At 45.7% G+C, this 27,420-nt stretch overlaps 2 protein-coding genes across 3 annotated transcripts in view; both read left to right on the top strand.

Moving 5' to 3' along the window:
- SMIM10L3 (small integral membrane protein 10 like 3) overlaps nt 1-19,476 on the top strand; it is a 132,501-nt gene extending 113,025 nt beyond the window's left edge. The window contains exon 2 of the mRNA XM_067012387.1: nt 19,394-19,476. Within this exon, the coding sequence (XP_066868488.1) occupies nt 19,394-19,414 (21 nt within the window). The 3' untranslated portion in view covers nt 19,415-19,476. The remainder of the gene's footprint in view (nt 1-19,393) is intronic.
- The window catches only part of CYTH3 (cytohesin 3), a 90,305-nt gene that overhangs the window by 45,339 nt on the left and 17,546 nt on the right, over nt 1-27,420 (top strand). For both annotated transcript variants that reach the window (XM_059036431.2, XM_067012386.1), the window contains exons 2-4: nt 19,394-19,476; nt 22,030-22,094; nt 22,574-22,640. In XM_059036431.2, coding sequence (XP_058892414.1) covers nt 19,394-19,476; nt 22,030-22,094; nt 22,574-22,640 — 215 coding nt within the window. The remainder of the gene's footprint in view (nt 1-19,393; nt 19,477-22,029; nt 22,095-22,573; nt 22,641-27,420) is intronic.

Here is a 27,420-nt window from a genome sequence, read left to right as displayed (position 1 = left end):
GAAAACAAATGATCTGTTCCCCAAATCCAGTGGTGGGACAGGCAAAGGATAGCAGTTACACACATTCCCATTCCAGAAAGGAGGGGGAGAGAGAGAGAGAGAGAGAGAGAGAAGGGAAGGGAAGGGAAGAAGTCGTCACTGCTCCCAAGCAATTTCAAAACCGAACCAAGCAAGGTCATTAGGCGTCCGGGCCCGGGAATAAAATCCTCTGTGGCTCAAGGCTCTGTCCTCACAGTGATCTTTCCTTTTTCTTGAGGTTAGTTAGCATGTTTGCAACTGAGTAGTTTTACCAGCCAGTTTTCCTGTCTGTAGAGTTTTGGGAGTCTGACAGCTTTATTTCATTTCATCCTCTCTGTCTTTTTCATACCAAGCAGGCCGTGTTGCTGCTGGTGTAACATTCTCAGAAACCTGTGGGTCTCTATTTCATGGGATTCACTCCATTAGACAAGAGGGTCCCCCATAGATCTTTCCTGTATAACCCTATTTCTATCCCTGGCGGCTTCTGCCAAGATGGTTGGAGGGATTAATGAGTGGCAGGCTTGTCAGAGAATTTTCTGTGTGAGTGAATATTCTGTTCTTTAATTTCTTCCAAAGCACTTGCAAGACATTAGCCAGCCACACCTTGGTTTTCTCTTTACAGCACGTGTTCCTTACAGTGAACGTCCTGATTTTATTATCTTTTACAATCTGGATAAGATGCGATTTTCTCAAATCATCACGTCTTGGTTCCTTTTTGTGTAACAGTTTTTCCTTCAACTGATCTCTTTCTTCTTGCATTTTACTGTAAGCAACAAGAAACCAGCCTGCACCTTTAACTCAGTTAAATGTCCAGCATCGAGACAAGACCCTCCACCAGCAAAAAGGTTACGACTCACCGAAGGCTCAGATGATGGTTAGCGTTTTTCAGCAAAAAAGTGTTTTTTCATTAAGGTATGTACATTCTGAAAAGACATAATGTTATTGCACACTTAATAAACTACAGTGTAGCGTAAACATAACTTTTATACGAACTGAAAACAATTCGTGTGACTTGCTTCATTGTGATACTGGCTCTATTGCAGTGGTCTGGAACTGAACCTGCAGTATATCTCTGAGGTCTGCCTGTATTCCAAGATTCCTTTGTTCATCTTCTTTTTTTTTTTTTCCCCCCAGCTGCGCCGCTTGGCTTGTGGGATCTTAGTTTCCCGACCAGGGATTGAACCTGTGCCCTCACAGTGAAAGCACCAAGTCCTAACCACTGGACTGCCAGGGAACTCCCTGTTTATCATTTGTTTTTAAAGAACTTCCTTTAGCCATTCTTTTAGGTTAGGTTTGCTGGTAACAAATTCTTAGTTTTACTTCATCTTAGAATATCTTAATTTTTCTTTTGTTCTTAAAGAATAATTTCACCAGATGTAGAATTCAGGGTTGATAGAATAGTTTAAAAAAATTTTTTCCCCTTCATTTGAAAAATGTTGCGTTTCTTCCTCTGACTACTGTGGTTTCTATGAGGAATCCAGTCATTTGAATTGTTTCTCTCCTGTAGGTAAGGTGTCATCTTCTCTGGCTGATATCAAACCTTTTTTCTCTTTCAAAAGCATACGATGGCAACTATACGCAAATAAAAATTTTAAAAAAAAAGATAACAACAGAAAAACAAAAGCATATGATGTGTTTTGGCACAGGTCTCTGGGTTTATCCTTTAGAGTGTGCTCAGCTTCTTGAATTTTATAGGTTTGTTTTTTGACAGATGTGGGAAGTTTTCAGTCATTAAAAAAAAAAAGCATTTTGCAGCCCGCCCTCTTTGTCCTCATTTGTTTCAGGGGAATTCTCTGTGTCCTTTGTGACTATCGAATGCCCCTGTCACCTGTGGAACAGCTTCTCCTCTTGGCCCGTCGGGGTTCAGGCAACAGCTGAGAACAACTTGCTGGTCGTGCACGTCTCTCTGGGACGTTTTTTGACCCCGGTGCCCCCTGTTGGGGAGGGCTGTCTAAAATCCTGTCATTAAGCTTTCAAAATACTCAAAAGTAACAGGTATAATTCCCCTCAAAGGGATAAGGGGTGTCCCATCCCATCCTCTTCACACACAAAATAACTCTGTAGTGTTTTGTGTAGGGTGGGTTTTGTTTAAACTTTTGTCCATTTTTGTTTACCACGAGAACCTTACTTTTTTGTCCAAAGCTGATTAAAATCAGGCTAAGAACTAGTATCGTCTCTGCACAAACAGTGTGACCTGGCAGCCCCTCGCCTGGGGTGGTGAAGAGACTCGCACGGCCTTTCACAGGGAGACTGTCAGCATTGGCCCTTAAATCATTTTGTTTTATGAGTGGTAATTTTATGTTACTGTAGGAAATCGTACAAACCTCACGCATCCTACAGAAAAGAGGGAAACAATAGATCTTACAGGTTCTCCTTGTTTCTTAAACTAGCAAGTTATCCTTGCTCCATGTTTGTTAATCTTTTAATTTTTTTCTTATGATTTTTTTGTCAGGCGTGCTCAGTTTTTTTAGCTTCTAAGGTCACACCCAGGCCATGGAGGGCTGTGGCCCTGTTAGGTGCCAGCTGCCCAAGGGAATCCCACGGCTGAAAATACATGATTGTTTTTGAGATTACACCAGTTTGTGTGGTTTTGAAGAGCCAGATATCGTGTAGGTTATTTGGGAATACTTAGTAATATTTGAGGAGAAAATAAGAGTTCTTCTTTTTTGTAAGGCATTCCTTATACGGGAAATTAAAGAGAATTTAAACTGGTTTAGAAATCTGTAGAGTTCTCTAATGAGGCTTCTAAAGTTTTTTTTTTAATGTTTCAGATTTTCAAAAAAATTTCAACATTTTATTATGAAAAATTTCAAATATACAGAAAGTTAAAGAATTGATTATATGGTGGCTATGCATAAGCCCACCCCCTAGATTCTACCATTAACCTTTTGCTGTGTGCTTTACCCCGGGTGTATCCATTTATCCATCTCTCATCCATCAGTCCATCTTATTTTATAGGCATTTCAGAGTTGTAGGTGTCACAACACTTCACTCCGTTGGCAGGTGTTTTTCTTATTTATATGGTCCAAGACGGGCCCTCCAGAAACCTGGAGTCAAAGCACCTGTCTTCTAGAAGCTCCAGTTACCGCCACAAGGCGAGAGGAGTCTGCCCTCTGTGGTTCTGCCAAGAAGAGCTCCCTCCAAATTCGTGTTTGTGCAGCTCAGGTTTACCTCTCCTCAGTGTTGGGCCATCTTGATAAGCTCTTGCTTTGCTGGCTTCTAAGGAGCAGTGTTTATCTTCTACTGGGCGTGATCCTGAATTAACTAAGGAATCTGGGAAGAGGGGACCCAAGAAGAGAACAGCTCACATTTAGGAGCAGTACTTCTTAGACTGTGGCCGTCCAGGCCCCCAGGTTGAGGGCCAAGGAGCTTAATTTTTTTTTTTTTTTGATTGAGTAATTAAAGACAATGGCAGAAAAAGGTAGGGACATTGTACCAGGATTGAGGTTATAATGAAAAGCGTGGGATCAGACTGCCTCACTGTGTAGGATGCTGGCAGTAGTGTCATTAAAGCCCTCGATGTGAACGTTACTTGACACAAAATCATGGAAACCTTATTTAAATGCTCTGGGAGGCTTTTTTTCCCCCCTCCTCCCCAAACTGTTTTCTGCACCGCATGACAGTGGATGATGCTGGAACATATTTTGAGGAATCCACCAAGACCATGAAAGTGTACGAACTACTTGTTTTAATTGCAAAGAATTAACAAATAAGCAAACAACTCTCATCCCTGGAGTAACTTTTGTGAAAAACCTGTGTTCTGAGTGCTAAGATAATTCAAATATTTTTTAGCACCCACTGTGTGCTAGTCATAGTTCTTGGTGCTGGGAATTCAGTGGTGAACAAAATAGGCAAGAAACCTATCCCTGGGAGTTGACATTCTTGTAGGAGGAGACAAACTAACAATAAGTCAGTGAGATGATAATATTAACACACAGTACTTGTATGTACGACAGTCTTCTGAAGTGCTTAATATTGTCCCTATTAAAGAGGAGAAAAGCGTGCAGAGAAATTGCAACCCCTGTGTACCGTTAGTGGGAAAGTAAAGTGGTACAGCTGCTGTGGAAAACAGTATGGAGGTTCTTAAAAAAAAAAAAAAATTTATATGATCCAGCAGTTCCATTTCTGGGTGTATATCCAAAAGAGTAGAAAACAAGACTCAAACACGTTTGTAGTTTCATATTCACTGCAGTATTACTCACGATAGTCAAGGGGTAGAAGCAACCCAAATGTCCATCGACAGAAGACTGGATAAAGAAAATATAGTATATTCATACGTAAAACTGTCACATGCTACAACATGGATGGACCTTGAGGACAAGTGAAATGAACCAGTCACAAAAAGGACAAACATTGTATGATTCTTTTTGTAAGCAGTATCTAAAGTAGTCAAATTCACAGAAACAGAATCTCAAGCGGTGGTTACCAGGGGCTGGAGGAGGGGAATTAGGGAGTTTAGGGCTCAACAGGTACAGAGTTCTGGTTTTACAAGAGGAAAAAGTTCTGGAATGTGAATATACTTAATACCATTGAACTGTACATTTTAAAATGGTGAAGATGGTAAATTTTATGTTTCTTTTTAAGCCACAATTAAAAATTAAAAATGTTTAGAAGAGTGAAGTGCAGGAGTCCAGAATCACAAGCTAATGCAGGAGCTGCGCCCGGCCCTGGGGCTGCAGAGCACCTGGGTGCAGCCACTGTGCCGACTGCTTCCTACACCCCGATGCTGCTGGGTGCTTAGGAAAACTGAGGCAGTGGAGTCTTAACAGAAAATGTCGCGCAGGGAGCCTGGGGTCCTTCAGGCCACGGGGAAGGCCGCGTTTGCGCTGAGGTCCGAAAGCGAGACAAGGAGCCAGCAGAGGAGCTGTACCGGGCGGCGTCCACTGGGGAGGGCGCTGCCCCCCAGGCCCGGGAGAGGAGGCTGTATTCTGTGCTGAGGGCCACGGGAGCTCTCTGTGTTCTGAGCAGGGATGGGCTTCGTTTAGTGCGCACTTCCAAAACTGCAGCTGGAAAGGAAGTGGAGAAGAAAGTCTAGGCTATTTGGCCATTTTGTAATCAATCATCAGGCTGAAGCCTTGCCTGAAGATAATCTGACTTCAGGATCTATAAGATTAAATCATTGTCCTCCACTTTTTTTGCGGTGGGGGGTGGGCTGTTCAAGCGTATTTAAGTGTGATGAATCTACCAATCAAGGCAGTCTACCAAGGAAAGCACTGATGCCCATCCATTTTTTTTTTTTTTTTTTTCTGTACGCGGGCCTCTTACCGTTGCGGAGCACAGGCTCCGGACGCGCAGGCGCAGCGGCCACGGCTCACGGGCCCAGCCGCTCCGCGGCACGTGGGATCTTCCCGGACCGGGACACGAATCCGCGTCCCCCGCATCGGCAGGCGGACTCCCAACCACTGCGCCACCAGGGAAGCCCCCATCCATTTCTTTTTGAAAGATACATAGTTAAAGATACACCTTGGAAGGAGAAATGCTGCTTTCCTTTTAAGCCTGGGGGCCGCTACTCAAGGTGATGTCAGTTACTCATCGGAACTAGCGAAATGGAAAGAAGATGGAGAGATGCAGCGAGGCTTTCTTTGGGGGACATGCTCACTGATGCAGATTTTATGCACTTCTAGCCAGAACTCACCTATGGCTTCAGCAAACTGGTTATAAAAACGTTCTTATCTCCCCAGCTTAATGAAGCTTTCAAAGGCAAAGTTTTTGACAGTAATTTAAATGAAAAGAATCAAATCTGATCTTAAATTTTAGATGATGTTTTTCTGACATCGTGGTTGAAAAATCTCATTGGAAATCTGATAAGGAGCCTCTTTCATCTTCTCTCTGATCTTCAGAAGAGCTTGCTGGAAGTCAGGGCTGATTAAATTGCCAGAGTTGACTTTCATAAAATTGTTTAAGAAAATTATTTAGAAGCTTTGGATATCATTATCTCTTTTTAGAAACATTATTAATAGATTTATTTTTTAGAGTTTTAGATTTACATTTAAAAAAACCTGAGCAGACAGTACACAGTTCCCATATGGTCCCCTCCACATCTGATTTCCCTGTTACTAACATCTTACTTTGGTGTGGTATGTTTGTTACAATTGATGAACCGGTGTTGATAAATTACTGTTACCTAAAGTCCATAGTTTACAGTAGGGTCCACTCTTTGTGCTGTGTAGTTCTATGAGTTTTGACAAATGCATGATGACATGCATCCACTGTTACGGTATCATACAGAATAGATTCGCTGCCCTAAAACCCTCCTGTGTTCACCCATTCATCCCTCCTCTGGTTCCCCTGAACCCCTGGCAACCACTAATCCTTTGACTATCTCCATAGTTTCAGCAGTTCATGTGGCTGGAATTACACAGTGTGTGGCCTTTTCAGACTGGGTTCTCTCACTTAGTAACGTGCATTTCAGGTTCCTCCGTGTCTTTTCACGGCTTGATCCTCATTTCTTTTTAACACTGAGTAATATTCCGTCGTCTGTTGTGCCACAATTTATGTTCACCTGCTGAAGGACATCTTAGTCGCTTCCAGTTTGGGGCAGTTGTTTTGTTTTGTTTTTGGCCATGCCCCACGGCTTGCGGGATCCTAGTTCCCCAGCCGGGGATGGAACCTTCCCCCCCAAGCGCTGAAAGTGCAGAGTCCTAACCACTGGACCGCCAGGGTATTCCCTGGAGCAGTTACGAATAAAGGTGCTGTAAGCGTTCATGTGCAAGTTCTCGTGTGGACAGAGGTTTTCAACTCAGTTGGGCGAATTCCTGGGAGTGTGATTGCTGGATCGTATATTGCAAGGTAGTGTTTAGCTTTATCGGGAACTGCCGATCTGTCTTCACACGATTTTTATGCCTGTGTATTTGTGAAGCTGTTCCCATTCTATCCTCCACCCCTTATCACAACTTCTGCCTGGGGAAAAAAAAACTCAGTTAAACAGGCTTGATGTCAAAAGTTGTTTGTTTTGCTTTTTCAGTTATCCACGGTAGAAACAGAAAGTCTCATTGTTCATAATTAGTTGTTCATGATTGAGGTAAAAACATGTCTCTTTCAACATCTTTAAATGCTTCTTGCTTTGATTTAAGATGTAATATTCAACTTCAAATTTCAAGCAACATTCAAGAAGACCATTAAATTTTGATTAGCTTTTTGTAGTAATACAGACATAGATAATATCCTATTACAGGTGAGGAAGCTGAGGCACAGAGAGGTTAGGTAAGTTGCTTAAGGTCACACAGCTAGTAAGTGGCAGAGACAATCTTTGAGACAAGCAGTCTGACTGCAGGACTTAGGCTTCTAACCACTGTGTCGTGTTGCCTCTCTAATATATTGCGTTCGTGATTTGTGTTAAGGACTTAGCTGTGCATAGGTACATTTTAGCAATGTTCAACAAAATCATTTGGGAAGGTTAAAGTTCAGAGTCCTTGGCCTCCTACCCAGAGATTCTGATTTAATAGGCATGGGGTAGGGCCTTGGAACCCTATTTTAGACAAGTGCTTTCAAGTGATGCTGATGGAGAAGTCCCGTGGACCGTGTTGTGTAAGAACGGATGTAGATAACGAGCTGGAATCATTGATTCAGATCACTGTCCACACTATTGATGAGTCCAGAGAGCCGGTCGAGTTCTTGGCTCTCCCGTGTGCTTTTGCTGGATGGATCCAGGGGATAATAGCCTTTCGCCACCGCTTTCACTAGGACACACGCCACCGCGGAAGTCCTCCTGCATCACCCACCAGGAGGAGAGACAGTTGTGGGTTGGCAAGTTGGTCATCAAGAGGATGTTTAGAGACGAGTGCAGACTCACTTGGGGAGGGGGTGCGGCCCCCCGTGTGAGCGTAAAGACAAAGCGGTTATTTAAAAAACTTGCAGTGACTGCTTTCATTCTTACTTTATTGCTGACTTTATCATCTCTCTGTTGTGCGATGATTCTTTTTTTTTAAAAAAAAAATTATTTATTTATTTATTTTTGGCTGTGTTGGGTCTTCGTTGCTGCACACGGGCTTTCTCTAGTTGCGGCGAGCAGGGGCTACTCTTCGTTGCGGTGCACGGGCTTCTCACTGCGGTGGCTTCTCTTGTTGTGGAGCACGGGCTCTAGGTGCGCCGGCTTCAGTAGTTGTGGCTCACGGGCTCTAGAGCTCAGGCTCAGTAGTTGTGGCGCACGGGCTCAGTTGCTCCGCAGCATGTGGGATCTTCCTGGGCCAGGGATCGAACCCACGTCCCCTGCATGGGCAGGTGGATTCTCAACCGCTGCACCACCGGGGAAGCCCCTGTGCGATGATTCTTAACTCCTACCCAGGGATAGATGCGAACACTGAAAGGTGAGGGAGACTTTGGAATAATAGCAGTCATTACAAAGGTTTCGTCTTCTAGAGCAGTTAGCAATGATTTTTATCTGCTCTAAAAACAATTTTGAATTAAGAGATGTTATTCCGTTATAATGTAAGCATTCTTCATAGCTCGTGTCATTGATTCTAAGACGCACATTTTAACCTCTGTAAAACTGGAATGCATCTTACAGTTTGGCATCATAAAATTAAATTTGGTAGTCTTAGTGCTTTTTCTTAACAGAACATAAAATAATGGTTTACTTAATAATTGATGGATTTTCAATTTTCTGAAGTAAGTTATTCTGTACAGGCAAACCTTGGAGACGTCACAGATTCAGCTCCGGACCGCTGCAGTAAAGCGAGTCACGTTGTGTGTGTTGGTTTCACAGTGCATATAAGTTACGTTTACACTGTACTGCAGTCTGTTAAGTGTGCGGAAGCGTTACTACGTCTAAAAAAACAATGTGTGGGCTTCCCCGCTGGCGCAGTGGTTGAGAATCCACCTGCCAATGCAGGGGACGTGGGTTCAAGCCCTGTTCCGGGAAGATCCCACATACCGTGGAGCAGCTAAGCCCGCGAGCCGCAGCTGCTGAGCCCTCGTGCTACAACTACTGAAGCCCGCGTGCCTAGAGCCCATGCTCCGCAACAAAAGAGAAGCCACTGCAGTGAGAAGCACATGCTCCGCAATGAAGAGTAGTCCCTGCTTGCTGCAACCAGAGAAGGCCTGCACACAGCAACGAAGACTCAGCGCAGCCAAAAATAAAATAGATAAATTTATTTTAAAAAAACAACAAAAAAAACCAATGTGCATACCTCAATGAAAAAGTACTTCATTGCTAAAAAATAACATCTGACAATTCAGGGTTGCCACAAACCTTTAATTTGTTTTTTTTAAAAAAGAAAAGGCAATATCTGTGAAGCACAATGGAGTAAAGTGCAATAAAGATGAGGTCTGCTCTAAAAAGAAAAATAAATTCCCCTTCCCCCGTGTCCCTTATAATGCCGCAGTGGCTTCCTGCCCTTTACGTGGTGTTCCGTGCTTTAGAGGTACGGAACGTGAGGCAGAGGTGGCAGTGAGGCCGTCGGACTCATCTTTTTGTACCTCAGACCAGTCTGTCCCGAAGTCCTCCTAGTGGGCGGGCATCGGTTTCTCTTAGTGTGTGGCAGGCTCTTGGAATGCTCTTTTCGTGTCTTTTCAAGGAAATTCTTCCTTCTCTGTGGAGGGTCATAAGGGATCACTTACCCAGAAGTAGACTTGCAGGGGCAGTGAATACGATGCCCTGACATCGAGGGCACACAGAACTCAGGCTGTTTTACTTGGATAAGCACACATGCTTGTGTAACTACCACCCAGATCAAAATACAGAACATTTGCCGTCCCTCAGAAGGCCCTCTTGTCTGACTTCTCGTTCAGCACCTTTCCCCCCACCCAACATTAACCCCTCTTCCGGTTTCTGTTACCACAGGTTTGTTTGGCCTGTTCTTGGCCTGTTCTGAACATTTCCTGTAAGTGGAACCATGCAGTAGTATGTGGTCTTCTGTGGCTGCCTGAGCATAACATGTCCCAATATCAGTGCTTCAGTCCCTTTTGTGGTGGAGTAATATTCCATTGTGTGGGGGTATCACACTTCGGTTAATCATTCATCACTCAGTGGACATTTGGGTTGTTTCTGCTTCTCGACTGTTGTGACTGCTGCTGCTGTGAACACCCATGCACCAGTTTGGGTGTGGACATATGTATTCGGTTTTCTTGGGTAAACACCTGGGAGGAGGGGACTCACTGGATTACATGCAGACTTAGTGTTGAACCTTTGGAGGAACTGCCAGACTTTTGCCAGAGGGGCTGCACTTCATTGCATTTTTTATTTTATTTATTTATTTTTTTGTGTGTGCGGTACGCGGGCCTCTCACTGTTGTGGCCTCTCGCGTTGTGGAGCACAGGCTCCGGACGCGCAGGCTCAGCGGCCACGGCTCACGGGCCCAGCCGCTCCGCGGCACGTGGGATCTTCCCGGACCGGGGCACGAACCCGTGTCCCCCGCATCGGCAGGCGGACTCTCAACCACTGCGCCACCAGGGAAGCCCCTCGTTGCATTTTTTAAATGCATTTCTTTTCTATTATTTTCTCCTTTGGGTTTTAAACTATTATTTTTCTAATTTTTTTAAGGTGAATGCTTTCCTTATTTTCAGCTTAATCCTTTCCTAAAGTAAGCATTTTAGGTTGGGAGTTTCTAAGGATTGTTTTCGCTGGAGCACAAGTATTGGTATGCCGTTTTTCATCATCGTCGTCTTCTCAGAGTTTTCACGTTTACATTATATCTTCTTTGACCAAGGAGTGATTTAGAATTGTGTTCCGTAATTTCCAAACAAATGGGTTTTTCTAATCACTGTTTTGTTATTGATTTCTAACGTAATTATTCTGTGCTTAGAGAATGTCGCCTTCATGATAGCATTGTTTCCGTAAGAGTTCCACAGGAGACACACGAAGCTGGCTGTGTCTGGGGCAGGAAGGGATAAAGTAATAGGGAACTAGGGTGCTGGACACAGCCCTGGAATGACTAGGGGACTGGGCTCTGGCCTGGTCTCCAGAATTGAGTCACTGATGGAGCCCCTCATAGGCGACCCCTGGAATCATTGAGATCCACGTGTATCTCCAGCGAGGAAGGGGTCCACCAGCCTGGGTCCAGAAGGCACTCTGCCGCAGCACCGGCTCGATTCCTAGGAGCCTGGAGAATGAACGCAAGGAGGCTGTTGAAGGAAATCCTCTGCGTCCACATCCTCGCTGGCCAGCCAAGAAGCGTTCTCTAAGAAAAGGCAGGCCGCGGACCCCCGCTTCACTCCCCTCTGTGGAATCCTGGGTGGTGCATCCCACGGGTAGAGCCTAATGCATCTTCAGAAGTCTAAACATAAGGGAGTCCGGCGATGTAATTTTGGGTTTTCGGTGGAGCAAAGCCAATTCATTGTATCCACCACACTGGTCCCGTGAGAGTTAGTAAGACTTCGTTGATGGACTGTATACAGTCGGTTTGCATAAATGTTCCCCATGCCCCCGAAAAGACTGCATGCTGCACAGCTGCTGGGGGCAGTGATCGGATTGAATCTGTGTCTCCATCAGTTGTAAGACTGATGTCATTATTTTATGTTCCATGAAGGAAAAAAAAGAGCTAGCTGTCAATTAAACCAGACTTAATGATTTCTTCTCACTTCGAATTTTTTTACTTATACTAATGGGAAGAGTTCTTTAAACTTCTTTAAGCATTGATTTCTAAACAATGTTTACTAATTGTCCATACATACAGAAGGTGAAATATGAGCAAAATTAGTTGGTTAAGGAACCCCTGAAGCTTAGGACCAGAGGCCCGTTCTCTGCACAGAGCAGGTGTCTGCGTTTTGACGGAAGCAGTGCAAACAGCAGCGTTGTCCTCTCTGCTGCTCGAGGCGCAGGTGTACAGCACTTCTAAAGGGCCCTCCGGTATCGTCGGGGGGGGCGGGGTTCGAGTTCTGCAGGTTTTCACGCCGAGACGTTTTTGATCTTACTAGAGGGTACCAATGCAAGGTTTGAAGCCATAATCAGCCTCTTATTTCTTTATGAAGTGGTTCTTAAACTGTTGTTTTAGCAGAACCATCAAGGAGTAGCACTTTAGTAATGCCCCTGGCAGTCATAAACGTATTCACAGGTGTGAAGGCAGTGACCTCTGTATGTCACATTAGATTTCAGAGACGTAAAGACGCACCTCTTAAAATTGATGAAGCATATTACGTCTACTAGTTCAGCTTGTTAATTGTATTAGTCAAATCTATAGCTTTTTCTTTCTTTTGTTTTTTTTTTTTGCCTTTAGGAAGAGTCCATTTTTACATGTACCTTGTCAATTTTTGCTTTATATGTTTTGAAGCTATTGTGTTAGATGCATATATGTTCAGACTTGTTAATTTTGTGATTCATGGAACAATGTCAGTATCTAGTGACTTTATCTTTAGTCTGTTTTGCCTGTGTTCATGTCACGGGACCAGTTTTCCTTTGGTATATCACTCCCTACCCTTCTGCCTTCAATTGTTATGTGTTCTTATATTTTAAATAAGCCCTGGGACTTCCCTGGTGGCACAGTGGTTAAGAATCCACCTCCCAATGTAGGGGACACGGGTTCGAGTCCTGGTCCAGGAAGATCCCGAATGCCGCGGAGCAACTAAGCCCGTGCGCCACAACTACTGAGCCTGCGCTCTAGAGCCCGTGAACCACAACTACTGAGCCCGTGCACCACAACTACTGAGCCCGCGCACCACAACTACTGAAGCCTGCGCACCTAGAGCCCGTGCTCCGCAACAAGAGAAGCCACCGCAGTGAGAAGCCCGCGCACTGCAATGAAGAGTAGCCCCCACTCGCCACATCTAGAGAAAGCCCGCGCGCAGCAATGAAGACCCAGCACACCCAAAAATAAGCAAATAAATAAGCCTCTTGTATTTAGAAAAATGGTACAGATGAACTTTTTTTTGCAAAGCAGAAATAGAGTCACAGATGTAGAAAACAAAATTACGGTTACCAAGGGGGGTGGGTGGGATGAATTTGGAGATTGGGATTGACATATAGACACTACAATATATAAAATAGGTAACTAATGAGAACCTACTGTATAGCACAGGGAACTCTACTCAGTGCTCTGTGGTGACCTAAATGGGAAGGGAATCTAAAAAAGAGTGGATATATGTATATGTATAACTGATTCACTTTGCTGTACAGCAGAAACTAACGCAACGTTGTGAAGCAACTATACTCCAATAAAAATTAATTAAAAACAACAAACCTAGGCCTGTTTGTCCTTAATTATGTTCAGCAGGCTACACAGCCTAGAGATGTTCTATTTTTTAAAAGATGAGTCCATGGTCAAGTCAGTTAAGAATCCTCTTAGTTTAATTCAGTTAGTGTTGTTGCTGCTTCTTTTTTTGGTTAACAGATTTCATGGAATCTTTAACATATTAACATGTATCATGATGTACTAAGAGGGGTGATATATAGTGTGATATTTGATCGTGGACCAAATCCGTGTTTGTGGATTTAAACTTCAAAGATTGTACACTCACGTTTATAGCGGCGTTGTTCACAGTAGCCGAAATTTAGAAGCAACCCAAATATCCATCAGTAGATGAATCGATAAGCAAAATGGTGGCTAAACATCATGGAATGTTATTCAGCTGCAAAAAGGAATAAAATTCCGATACATCCTACAGTGTGGATGAACTTTGAAAACATTATGCTAGGTAAAATCAGCCAGACACAGAAGGACAAATATTGTATGATGCTACTTACATGACGTACCTAGAACAGGCAAATTCAGAGAGATGTAAAGTATAAAAGAGGTTACTAGCCCGCGGTTGGGGCTTGGGGGTTGAGAATGGGAAATTAGTGTTTAATGGTGACAGAGCTTCGGTTTGGGATGATGAGAAATTCTGGAAATGGGCAGTGGGGATGGTGCCACAACATCGTGAATGTACTTAGGGCCACTGAACTGTACACTTAAGAATGATTAAAATGGTAAATTTTATGTTGTGTATATTTGGCTCAATAAAAAAGGCCAAAAAAAAAAAAAGTAAACCTCTTACAAAGAGCATTTAGTTGGGCGTTTTTTCATTGTGCAGTTTTTTTATGTCCGGGTTTTTAAACTTGGTCCTTTTTCCTGTTCATGTTCATTGTAAATGTATCAGTTACTTATGACTTCATAACAAAGCATTCCAAGGTAATTGGCTTAAAACAACAGTGGTTATTATTGCTCACACTTCTGGGACTCGGCTGGCGGTTCACGGGCCGCTCTTGTCTGGGTCCACCCGCCCCCGTGGCTGCACGGAGCTGGCAGGTCCGCCGGGCCCGAGTTGCCTCCCTGAGGTCCGGGGCCTCAGCCGGGGCGGCTGCAGCAGCTGGGGTGTCTTGGACTCTCCCTGCCAGTGGTCTCTTTCCACAGGAGGTTTCCTTCAGAAGCTTGCTGACCCGGCCTTCTCCGGAGCACGGTGGTCTTTGGGGTTCCCAGACAGGAGGGGCGCGAGGCCTGGGGTCCGGGTCCTGCGTGGTGTCCTCTATGCCACCCTCTCCTGGGCGAAGGAAGTCCCCGAGCCTCCCACCTTCCCGATCGGAGGAACTGTGCCAGATCACAGACTCTTTCTTCAGTCTTCCACAGTAAAAATCAATGTTTGGATTTTTTTTTCCCTCCTACTCCCATATTTTGCATTTTGTATTTCTAATCGTTTTTCTTTTTAAAATTTCAGCTGTATTGAGATAGAATTGACGTATCTAACAGTTTTTCTCTGTTTCTCTTTGTGGTTTTGGGTTTTTTTCTCACTCCAGTTTTTCTTCCTCTTTCTCAGTCTGGGCATTTTGAACTCCATTTCCATTCCTTTGCTGCTTAGCCCAGACATTTTAATATGGATTCCGAGCTTGCCAGGTCAAAGTTAATGATGCAGGCCCTCCTCCTCAGGACTCTAAGAACGTCAGAGCAAGTTATTTCTCTTCCCGTGTCCATGCTAGTGTTGCTGGCTATCTTTTCTTCTGTGAGACGTTATCATCCTGTTGTAGTCACTTTTTCTTTAGGTTTCCTTCTGTAAATCTGTGCCCGTGATTCCCTCTGGTGTCCCGCCCCTCCCATCCTGGGTCTTTTCTCCTGATTGAAGTTCATTCTTTCAGAATTTCCCTTAACGACGGTGTGCTGGTGGCCGCCTCTTGAGTTTTTGTTTGTCCAAAGGGGTATTAAACCCAGTCCAAAGGAGGCTGGGAAAAGCACGAGCGTCCCAGGACAAAAAAAGATCACGAAGGAGGATGAGGGCAAGTGACAGGAGGTGGCTGCTGAGTGGCCCATGGGGTCGGGTCGGGACCTTCCTGGCCCGTAGGAACCCCGCCTCTGAGAGCGCCTCTCTCCCCGCGGGGCGCTCTCGGTTGTTCCCTGGCAGAAAGGCTGCTGCCAGCGCTTTGGCGACCTGGAGCCTCCACTGACCAGGCCCCCCAGCGTGGTTGACATACCGCTGGCCCTTTGAACTCAGCTTTGTCACCTCACCGGAGGCGTACAGTCCTCGGGTGGTGACCAGACCCGGAGGCACAGCTGCCACGGCCACAGCCTGCCTTTATGTTCCTGGTGTAACCTCACTGCCTCCTAGTAGCTAGGAACTCGTCCTGCTTTAACGGTTAAGTCACCGGTTTTTATCGTGTTCCAGGTAGGTATTATTTGCTTGGGTTAAACCACACTCCAGTGCAGAGTTCCCATTTAGTGAATGAACGGGACCAGAGGCCAAGCCCATGCTTTCCCAGCTCTCTTAGTGTCCCATGACATTGACCAAAACTTTGAAAAATACCATACGATAACAAAAAAGTTAGCATTGACTAGTAATCCAGGTAAAATTAAGGTTAAGTGACGTCAGTTTCCATTAGGACTGGGTACCAAAAATATGCATTTGTGAGTCACGTGCATGGGATTGTTTGAAACCCTGTTTTATCACCTATTATCAAATTTGTTACAGTATCACATTCGACATGTAGTGACTAAAACAAGGTGAAGGTTTCTGACCACAGTTCACATCTGTGGAACATTATCTTCCCCTAGGAGAACTGCTGATTAACTTTATGGAAGATCGTGTGTGTGCGCGTGTGTGAAATTTGTAAGGGAGTCATTAGATAATTTATAGCAGTGAACCAAATTACAGCTTCTTGGTGGATTGGAATCTGTTAGGTAAACAGATTATTAATATAATTTGAAAATTAGAAAACACGTTGAGATACCATTTGCTTGTGCTTTGATGTCAGTATGTATGATGATCTCCCTTTTTGCATTGATTCTGATTTGCAAAATTTTCTACATTTTGAAATCACTGAAGTAGAGGATTCATCTTATATTTATGGGATCTTAGATTTCATTAAACATCATAAAGTAATGATTCTCAGTTTCTTACTAATATATTTTTTGCATGCTTTATCTTAGTGGTTTATTTTAGTTTTTAAGTAGTCTTGCTTTTTAGATATCATATACCTTTAATTTATCAGAGTCTACTGTCAAATAATATTACACCACTTCACATCCAGGGGAAGAACCTTGTAACAGTGTACTTTCATTTCATTTCTCCCCCCTCAGCCTTTGTGCTCTTTTACTTTTATGTGTGTTATCAACCCAACACACTTTTTGTTATTTTTGCTTTGAACAGTAGCAGTAAATCTTCTAAAGAGATTCACATAATGAGGGGAAAATGTTTACTCACATAGTTCCCATTTACAGTATTTTCCATTCTTCTGTGTAGATACGGACTTTCATCTGGTATCTCTCCACCCCCACCCCACCCCAGGACTTTTTTTTTTTTTTTTAAATATATATAGATTTATTTATTTATTTTTGGCTGCACTGGGTCTTCGTTGCTGCGCGCGGGCTTTTCTCTAGTTGCGGCGAGCGGGGGCCACTCCTCGTTGCGGTGCGCGGGCTTCTCACTGCGGTGGCTTCTCTTGTTGCGGAGCACGGGCTCCTGGCGCGCGGGCTCAGTAGTTGTGGGTCGCAGGCTCTAGAGCACAGGCTCAGTAGTTGTGGCGCATGGGCCTAATTGCTCCACGGTATGTGGCATCTTCCCGGACCAGGGCTCAAACCCGAGTCCCCTGCATCGGCAGGTGGATTCCTAACCACTGTGCCACCAGGGAAGTCCCCACCCCAGGACTTGTAAACGTTTCTTATAGTACAGATCAACTAGTGATGAATTCTTTCAAGTTTTTAATGTCTGAACATGATTTTGTTTCACCTTCCTTTTTGAAAGATACCTGGCAGGGTGTAGAACCGTGTCCATTGTTTTAGTCATTTCAGACAGGAGGGTAAATCTATCCCTGTTACTTTGTCTTGGCTGAAAGCAGAACTTCCCACCTAAGTACTTTAATTAACTTCATACAAATCAGGAACCCCAAACACAGACCTCCCACCCACAAGCCTCCATTTGTGAGAAACCAGTGCCTTCTCAAGAAAGGCAGGGGCCTGGGCTAAATTACACAAATTGCTCCTGATTCTTAATCTGAAACCTCTCTGGCAACACCTTTGTACTAAAATGGGGAATTTCTTGACATCCTTCCACATTGCTTGTCCCCTGTGAAAACATTTATATTTGTAGAAACCACACCTGCTGTGTTGTGGCTAGCTCTCTCCCGTCATTCTGCAGATGAGAAACGGGCCCCAAGTGGTGAGGCGTAAGCAAGGCCCTTATCTCTGGAGAATCAGGAAGGTCATGATCAACTGCAGTGATTGCACTGAATTTCACCAGCAGGTTCCAGTTCACTTGCTTTAAAAAAAAAAAAAAAAAGCTTTTATTGAGGTAGGAAGGAAATTTCTCATTGTATGCCCTTTTGTATGTTTTCAGAGAGTATGTATAGACTGGGTCCCTGGTGACACTCTTGAGCTGCTGGGCCTGCCCGTAGCATACTCTGGGACCTTGTGGATCTTTGGGTTCTATCCTACTTGGAGTTCAAGCACCTGGGATGTGTATATTCATGTCTTTTATCAAATATGGAACATTTTAGCCAGTAGTTCTTCAAATATTCTTTCTCTATCACCAGGGAGAATCATTAGATGTCTCTTGGCTTCAGTTTTTCTCAGTTATAAAATTAGGATAATAATGGCTGCTCTCAGAGTTATTTGGCGGTGGCAGGGGTGGGTGTTTGGTGGTGTGGTATAATTTCCTACTCTGAATTTATAAACACATTTTCTATTTTTCTTCCTGAGAAATTATGTAATATTTATTGCCTTTTGAATTTAAGCCTTTATTCTACTTGGAACCGATTAAAAATATAATGATAACCAGGAATTCAATTTCATTTTTTTTACATGGAGATAACTGACATAGCACGTAACATACATAGAAGAGTCTGCCCTGTCTCTCTGAGCTGCAATGTCAGTTGTGTTGTAAATCAAGTTTCTGTGAGTCTGTGTGTATTTTTCTGGCTACTGTCTTCTGGTTCATCAGTCCATTTGTCTGTCCCTGCACCAGGATCACATTATCTTAATTTGTTTGTAGAAGCTCTACATGTTCTCTTGCTATTTACTCAGATTCTTAATCTTTTGTTTCTTTAAACAGATTAATGAAATAGAAATTAAACACATGGTAGAGGATTATTAAAAGCTGTTTCTCTGAAAAGCTTAATGAGATAAAAGCCAATTCTAGCACAAAGAAAAGAGAATATAGACATAGTAGGAAAGGAAGATACTGCAGAGGTTAATCATTAATGCAAGGATATTATGAACAACCCTGTCAATTAAAATTAAATGTCCATGTACCAGCCAACCTTTACCCACTGCATTGACGTTCCCTAATATCATCCTGGAATGTATTTCCTCACAAGCCAACCTTCTCAGAAGGAACTACTATCAAGAATGTGGTGTTGAGGGACTTCCCTGGCAACACAGTGGTTAAGGATCCACCTGCCAATGCAGGGGACGTGGGTTCGATCCCTGGTCGGGGAACTAAGATCCCACATGTCATGGAGCAACTAAGCCTGCGTGCCACAACTAGTGAGCCCGTGTGCCACAACTACAGAGCCCACATGCTCTGGAGCCCGCATGCCACAACTAAGATCCAAAGCAGCCCAAAGTAAATAAATATTTTAAAAAAACCCAAAATGCCATTAAAAAGAAAAGGAATGTGGTATTGATCATTTCTGTGCATTTATTTATGCTCTGTGTATGTATATGTCACCCCTCTGTGGAAGGTGTCACGTACAGTGTATGTCCTCAGCCTGCTCTTATCGTCTTTTCATTTGTGGGTTTCATCTGTGTTGGAAGACTGAGTTCAGCCATTGTTAATTTAGTTACCCGTTTCATAAATATACCACTGATAAGATACCACAGTTTCTTATTGGTGGAAACTTCGGTTTTTCTATTAAAACCATGCCGCTACGAATATCTTACGTGTGGTCTGTAAGTGAGGGTTCCTTGGGATAAATACCTATACACACAATTGCTGGCTTGTACATATACCCATCTTCAGCCTCACCAGAAGTTGGCAAATTGGTCTCTGGAGTAGCTGTTGTTTACTTGTTTAACTTGATTTTTTTTTTTTTTTCTTTCAGTGCCTGAAGACCTCTCATTAGAAGAGAGAGAAGAACTTCTAGACATTCGTCGAAGAAAAAAGGAGCTTATTGATGACATCGAGGTAAAAAAAAAATGTCTTTTAGTTTTTGCTCTTAGGTAAAATTGTAAATCAAGTCATTTGCAGAGACGTGGACGGACCTAGATACCGTCATACAGAGTGAAGTAAGTCAGAAAGAGAAAGACAAATATCGTATATTAACGCATGTATGTGGAATCTAGAAAAATGGTACAGATGATCTTATGGGCAAAGCAGGAAATAGAGACACAGACGTAGAGAACAAACATATGGATACCAAGGGGGAAAGGGCGGGGGGTCGGATGAAGTGGGAAATTGGGATTGACATATATACACTACTATAAAACAGATAACTAATGAGAGCCTACTGTAGAGCACAGGGAGCTCTACTCGGTGCTCTGTGGTGACCTAGATGGGACGGAAATCCAAAAAAGAGGGGATAGATGTACATGCATGGCTGATTGACTTTGATGTACAGCAGAAACTGACATGGCAGTATAAAGCAACTATACTCCAATTTTTAAAAAATGGATAAACAACAAGGTCCTACTGTAGAGCATAGGGAGCTATATTCAATATCCTGTGATAAACCATCATGGAAGAGAATATGAAAAAGACTATATATAATGTGTGTGTGTGTGTGTGTGTAGCTGAATCACTTTGCTGTACAGCAGAAATTAACACAACATTGTAAATCAACTATACTTCAATAAAATAAATGTTTTTAAAAATTGTAAATCAAGTAGCTTCATGAAAGTGTAGAAAAGTGGGTATTTAGTATGCATTTATCTGAACCACACGGAGAGGCAGAGCATAAGCGTTACCCAGGCTGGTGAAGCAGAGCTCGTGCTCACGGGCGGCGTGGACGCATTGGAAGAGAAGCCGTGCCTGGGGTCACGGGCGGGCGGCACGTGTGACTCCGCAGTCACGAAGGGCGTCTTCACACGGCGGTGGCGCCTGCACGTGTACTGCTCGCCAAAGTCTATGGCGAGACCCCGCTTCGTCTGCCAGGGTCCCTGGCGTGCCGCCTGGCTTATTGTTGGCACTCAGGTGTCTTTTGAATAATGGACTAAACATATATTGAGCTCCAGCTGTGCCCGAGCATCTACTAGCTGGTGGCAGTAGAGTGACAGACAAAACACAGCGCCAACCGTTGCACTTTCCACACTTGTGTGCTCAGAGGACAGACAGCGTGGAGGGGGTCCCGTGGGAGACTCCGGGGGGTCAAGCCGCAGTCTCAGAGTCGGAGCGTCTGTAACAGTTGCGGAAACGATGCAGAGGGGCAGCGCTCGTGGCTCCCGTCTGGGGCTTCCTCGGGAAGTCGATCGCACATGTGGCTGCTCCCTGGGGAGCTTCCTAATAACCGTTGTCCCGCCAAAGTCAATGTGGCCTCCCCGGCCACTTGCTGCGGAACCGAGCCGTGTCCAGACAGTAGCTCCTTTCTAGGGGCTCACAGTTTGAGCCTGAAGTTTCTTGGCACCTGAGACCATAGGGTCTGAATAAACATCTCTTTGTATTTGAGAGATAATTCATGAAACTTTTCCTTCTAAGGTTACCCGTCATTCTCAGGAAAGTCAGATAACCCAGAATGTGTGCTTTGGTTGGGGAACAAGAACATATCCCAAGGCTAACGTTCCGACCTGGACGCTAGTAATAATGGTGCCCGTGGAGCCTCGTGCAGCTCCCGCAGCCTCACTTCTGCGGTGAGGACGCCGAGGCCCAGGGGGTCAGAGCTGCCTCAGCCAGTAAGCGGTGGGGGGTCTGTCCCTTCTGGGGTCCTTGGCCTGCCTGAGGGCCCCAGGCAAGATCGTTGTCACCTCCCGGGCTCTGTCCACGGTGCCTCGTCTCATGTCAAGTGACAGAAATCATCCTGAGACGGTGGTTGGAGGCCCGATACTGACCTGAGTTTAAGCCTCGCCCCAGGTCTTGCGAAGAAGTCAGGTGCCGGCGAAGGCCGGGGGGCGCGTGTGGCTGACGTGTAACGGGACTCATTGCTTTCCTTGTGCTGTTGGTATCTTTTTACACCTGTGATGTTCTCCCCAGGGTGCCGTCTTGATTTTACGCACACACGCTCCAGAATCGGCCTGTAGGACCCCTCTGCTCTTGTTCTGATGGGAGGTGGACAGACAGTGATTTTGTTTGCTTTTTTTTTCGTTTTTTTCTTTTCTTTTTTTTTTTTTTGCGGTACACGGGCCTCTCACTGATGCAGCCTCTCCGGTTGCGGAGCACAGGCTCCGGACGCGCAGGCTCAGCGGCCACGGCTCACGGGCCCAGCCGCTCCGCGGCACGTGGGATCTTCCCGGACCGGGGCACGAACCCGCGTCCCCCGCATCGGCAGGCGGACTCTCAACCGCTGCGCCACCAGGGAAGCCCTGCTCTTGAGTCAGGGTGGCTCTGCCTGCGAGACTCTCTGTGTCCATAAGCAGTGCTGGTTTCTCCATACCTGTGATGTCCCGAAGAGACCTGAGGGGACCTTGCACCTGGGGGGCTAAAAGGTCTCTGAAGGTGGAGACCCCCTCTCTCACCCCCACAACTCTTTTCTTTTCTTTTCTCTTTTCTCTTCTCTTCTCTTCTCTTTTTTCTTTTCTTTCTCGACAGAGGCTGAAATATGAAATCGCGGAAGTGATGACGGAGATCGACAACCTCACGTCCGTGGAGGAGAGGTGAGCAGCTGTGGCCGCACCTTCAGGTCACCCTCCAGCTGAGCTCGTGACGCCGTGGTGGCCGCGGCGGAGCCCAGCTTTGGGGCTGGGCCGGGGGGTGGAGCCTGTTGGGGCCTGGTCCCCCTCCTCCGCCCCCTCATCTTCCCTGCTTCCCGCGCTCCCCGGGCTCCGCCCCTCCCCACGTGGTCCAGTTCACCGTCAGGCCTTGTAGTTGAGGAAGCCGCTTAGGCCCCTCAGAACACCCTGCGGAGACGTGACCTTTCTGTGTAGCGAGGAGTCCTGCTTTTGCTGATCACGTTAGCAACTGTGAAAGAAAAGAGCTGCAGTGGCCGTACATCTGCTGCTTCCACCTGGGCAGGAGGGCCTGGGGGCCTGTGCCCTTTTCTTCCCCGAGTTGCCCTATCGGGAGGGGATGTGAGCTCCCGGTGCTTTGTGCAAACGTCTCCAGTAACAACTGCTTAATTCGTTCAAACGCACAGCAAAACTACTCAGAGGAACAAGCAGATAGCCACGGGAAGGAAGAAATTCAACATGGATCCCAAGAAGGTAAGAGGCCGTCTTCAGTTTTCTGGCCTGTGAGAGACGGATGGATGGATGGATGGATCGATCGATTTTAAAGACGTGCTCCCTCTTGGACGAGGGTGGGTGCATGCCTCATAAAGACACCGAGTTGATGTTCAGATTTACCACAGAGGGGGCTGCTGAGGAACGGGGGCGGCACAAGCCCCTGGACCGGAAGGCCTTTCTTTGGGAGGTTCCGAGTTGGGGCCAGCCTCACGGGGGCTGCCCGACGCTCAGTCGGGCCCCTTGGCTCCCCCAGGCCGAGCTTTTTGCTGGCCCTCAGGAGCCCCAGGCCAGGGAGTCACATGGCCCGTGGGGCGGAGATGGTAGATTTTACGGTCTAGGGGGTTAAAAGGTTCAAGGGAGAGGTCTTCCTTCCTTTCATTTACCTGAAAAAGAAGACATCTCTCTGAAAGACCAAGCGACTCCAGATTTAAGCCAATATCTTAGTCTTTCCTCAAGTTGGATTTTCTAGGAAAGCACCCCCCAAGAAATGAAGCCTGCAACAGGTAGCATCTTGTTTTTGAGATCTGAGCTAAAGGACCTATTAGCTGAACCTATAAAGCTTTGTGGGACACATGGCTCAGTCGAAACATCATTTTGGTTTTGAGAAGAGTGGACCTGATCAGCCGCTTAAGGTTCATGGTCTAGGAGAGGAGAGACGTGTCCACAGAGAGGTGGCCTCAGGCCCTCCCTGCTGGTGACTTCATTCCTCACTGGTCTTTTGTTGTTGTTGTTTGTTTGTACCAGATCGTAGTTGCGGCAGGTGGGCTCCTCAGTTGTGGCATGCGAACTCTTAGTTGCGGCATGCATGTGGGATCTAGTTCCCTGACCAGGAATCGAACCCTGGTTTGATCGGGCCCCCTGCATTGGGAGTGTGGAGTCTTAGCCACTGCTCCACCAGGGAAGTCCCCTCACTGGTCTTTAATTGGTGTTCACTTCTAATGTCTTCCTCGTTTTTCCTGGCATCTCTCTGCTAATTACTTAATTATTTGTTCGTTTGGCAAATGTTTGCTGATGGCTGGAATTACACTGCACAAGGTGTCAGATCTGTACATTTACATCTGTAGGTGCAAGCACAGTTGCAGATGTTATTTAAAGATACATGTACCACTTTTCCCTATTCAAGGTTTGCAGATTTGGGTTTTGTCAAGATATTAGCAGGGCTGCAGCACAAGAGGGTCTCAGTTTAACTCGGGTACTCTGGCCACTGTGAAAGTTTCCCTGTTGCTTCCTAATTCTCTGCTTACAGGGTATAAATCAACTCCAGATTGTCAGTGAGAACAATTCAAATTGTGAATTTGGTAACGATTTGATATTTGGGATTAGTAACAGTGTTTTTTTTTTTTTTTTTTTTTAAGAAGTTGAGTTTATAGAGTAGAATTATCAGCAGATGTAATAAGCATTGGAAGCATCTCAGGAGAGAGACGGTCTAACAAGTTAAAAACTGGGCCTTAAATTGTCAAGTGCAGCGCAGGGTAGCACACCATTCAGTTCACGGAGAGATTCAGATCTTCTCTCGAAACAGACAAAGAAGTACTTGCTTTGAGTGGTGCCTGAAGTCCTCGCCATCACGGTCTCGCCTGTTGTCTTATTTTACATACGCTGTGCGTCAGATTTACAGCAATAATGGCTAACGTTTATTGAGAAGTAACCCTGTCAGGAGCTGTGCTAAGGAAGCATGTGGCCTGGCAGACGCTAGTCCCTGCCACGACCCCCTGGGGTTGGTTCCGTCTTCATCCTGTGTCGCAGCTGCGGAGCGGCCAAGGGGCACAGAACCCGACTCTGAGGCTCATGCCTGTAACTGTGGTGCTTCCTGGGCTCTGGCAGGCTCTGGGGTTGGTTCGCAGGTGGCCTTGAGCCCAGCCTAGGTGGCCCAGGCCCCTGGCCAGCCCTGTGGTGTCTGCTGACCCGTCTCGGACACGGGTGTTTCATCTGCTGTGACTGGGTTGCGGCAGATTGCACCACAGGCTTCGTTTTGTGTCACTGTTCACCTAAGAGAGTTTCTGAAGTATTAATTCTTGCTTCCATTTGACGACTTACTTGTAATTATGTTGTGCGATGAAAGCACTTGACACATTGAGTCTGCGTGTCTGCTTTCTCTGGGAGTCAGTATCAAAATTCTCTGGTTTTGTAGACTTGGTTTCAACACCTGTAGTCAACACCAGCCACCACAACGAAATACTGTATGTACACTGGGTGCCTTAAGCCCCACAGATTAATTTTTCTCACAGTTCTGGAGGCTGGACGTCCAAGATTACGGTGAGGTTCCGGTGAGGACCCCCTCCCTGGCTTGCGGACGGCTGTCCAGTTGCTGTGTCCTCACATGGCAGACAGGGGGCAGGCTCTCTGGCATCTCTGCTTATAAGGACACTGATCCCACCAGACCAGGGCTCTGCCCAAATGACCTCATCTCGAACCCAAATCACCTCCGAAAGGGCCACCTCCTAAATACCATCCTATGGGGGATGAGGACTTCAACGTAGGAATTTTCAGGGGACGCACGCATTCAGTCTGTAACAGCACTGGATGATCTCACGATTCAAGCTTGTATCTCTGCCGTGGCCCAGGCCCCCGTTAAACCATGTGATGTTGTGAAACACAAGGCTCTTGTCAGAGTGAATTCGTTCTTTCAGGCCAGGAAGAAGATTTAAGTCCCAGAGCGATAACACACTGAGCAAGGAGCTTTGGCTTGTTAGGGTCCATGGATACCCAGGAGTAGCACTTGGGTTCATAAATACAGAAGAGAGACGGTTGATGAGATCAAGGAAGCTGAAAACACTCAGCAGACTCTCCCTTTTATTCCCAGCTTCCTAGAAGCGCCTTTAGAAACATAATGCATAGAAGTGCAACACGCAGGAGTGGACCCGGTGGCCTAGAAATTGAGGAATCCCTTAAAGACACAAGCAGAATTGCCCAAAGCACAAGTAGGGGAGAGGAGGCTGTAGGAAGGGGAGCAGCATCGGGGCCCCTGCCTGCCCGGAGGCAGGTGTGGGTGTCGGACCACCGCACCCCGGGGGTGGGCATCTAGACCCTTCCCCTCGTGTTGAGCAGTGGAGTGCGCCCCCGGGCGGGAGAAGCCAGGGGCGCGCTTAGTCCGTGAAAAGGGGGCCACGTCTTTGGGGGCTGCCGTCACTAAGGGGGAAACACCCACTGACGGAGACCAGCTGCCGAGCCCTCACCCCCAGCCTGCCCGCGTAACCCACCCCTCTGCTAAATCCCTGGAGGCAGCTGCCACGAAGGTGGGAGACAGACTGCATTCTAGCTCCCAGAGCATCCTCCCTGCGAATTTGAACGGCCAACCAGGAGCCAGCTGAGCGGGAGGAAAGAGACCCCACGAAAGAGACGTGGACTCAACCAACAGAAATGAACCAGCTCTGGAGGAAGCAGACCTCATAGAAACAACAGAAGGAAACATTAAAAGTAGGATATTCACATGCATATGTTTGTATTTTATATAAATCTCATCAGAGACGTGGTAGGACGTTGCTTATCCGTGATACAGAAGTGGGGAGTTGGGGGAAAGATCCTTGGAAGTGAAAACAGCATCAGGTAGAAACCGAAGGGCTGGGCTGGAACCCACAGAGGACCTGGCTGCAGATTGATTCGTGAGCCGAAGGTGGAGTTGGGTGATTGTCGCCGTAGCTGCGCGTGGAACTGCAAGGGGACGTGGGTGACAGGCCCGGCAGCTCAAAGGCTGCTTAATAGAAGTCCCCAAAGGAGAGAAGAGAAAATGGAGCGGGGACTTCCCTGGTGGCGCAATGGTTAAAAATCCGCCTGCCAGGGCTTCCCTGGTGGCGCAGTGGTTGAGAATCCGCCTGCCAATGCAGGGGACACGGGTTTGATCCCTGGCCCGGGAAGATCCCACATGCCGTGGAGCAACTAAGCTCGTGCGCCACAACTACTGAGCCCGCGTTCCGCAGCTACTGAAGCCCGCGCGCCTAGAGCCCGTGCTCCACAATGAGAGAAGCCACTGCAGTGAGAAGCCCGCGCACCGCAACGAAGAGTAGCCCCCACTCGCCGCAACTAGAGAAAGCCTGCGTGCAGCAACAAAGACCCAAGGCAGCCAAATAAATAAATTTAAAAGATAATAGTAAAAAAAAAAAAAGTAAATTAAAAAAACCTTTAAAAAAAAAAGAACTGGAGTGGAGGAAATATTTCAAAAAAATATTGGAATGTTTCAGAACTAGATTAAGATCAAATCCTCAAATTCAAAGGACTCACCAAATGCCAAGCAGGATACATTTCTTAAAGACCTATATGCATAGATATATTGACTAAGATATCAGGAAACCTGTGGATTAAGAGAAGTGTATGAAATTTCCAGGAAGGAAAGAGCAGATTCTCTAAGAAGAAACAAAATCACAGCAAGCTCATCATCAGCAGCACCGAATCAAGGACAATAGGGAAATCATATTTTCCGAAGTCTGGGGCAAAGTGATTTAAATTAACCACTGAGACCTTCTCTGAGCGCCAGAAATGGAGTAGTTGGAGTAGTACATCTCTAATCCAGAGGTGAGCCCAAGGGCGAGATGCAGGATTGAAAAAAAGAAGAGCAGAGAGACTAGAAGAACTTACAGTTACATCTACATAGTGACTGTTGTAAGAATACTTTTAAAGTTAAGTCCCAGATTATCTCAATATGTAAAAGCAGCAAGAAGAAAAGGAAGGAAATGAAAAGCTGGCTAAGGTTTTCTTCTTTTTTTTTTAAAATTCTTATTTTATTTATTTATTTTTGGCTGCATTGGGTCTTCATTGCTGCACA

The sequence above is a fragment of the Kogia breviceps genome, chromosome 14 (genome assembly GCF_026419965.1).
Source record: "Kogia breviceps isolate mKogBre1 chromosome 14, mKogBre1 haplotype 1, whole genome shotgun sequence".
NCBI classification, from domain to species: Eukaryota; Metazoa; Chordata; class Mammalia; order Artiodactyla; family Physeteridae; genus Kogia; species Kogia breviceps.
The sequence above is the reverse complement of the archived record's forward strand: the minus strand, read 5'-3'. Positions and strand labels throughout refer to the sequence as shown.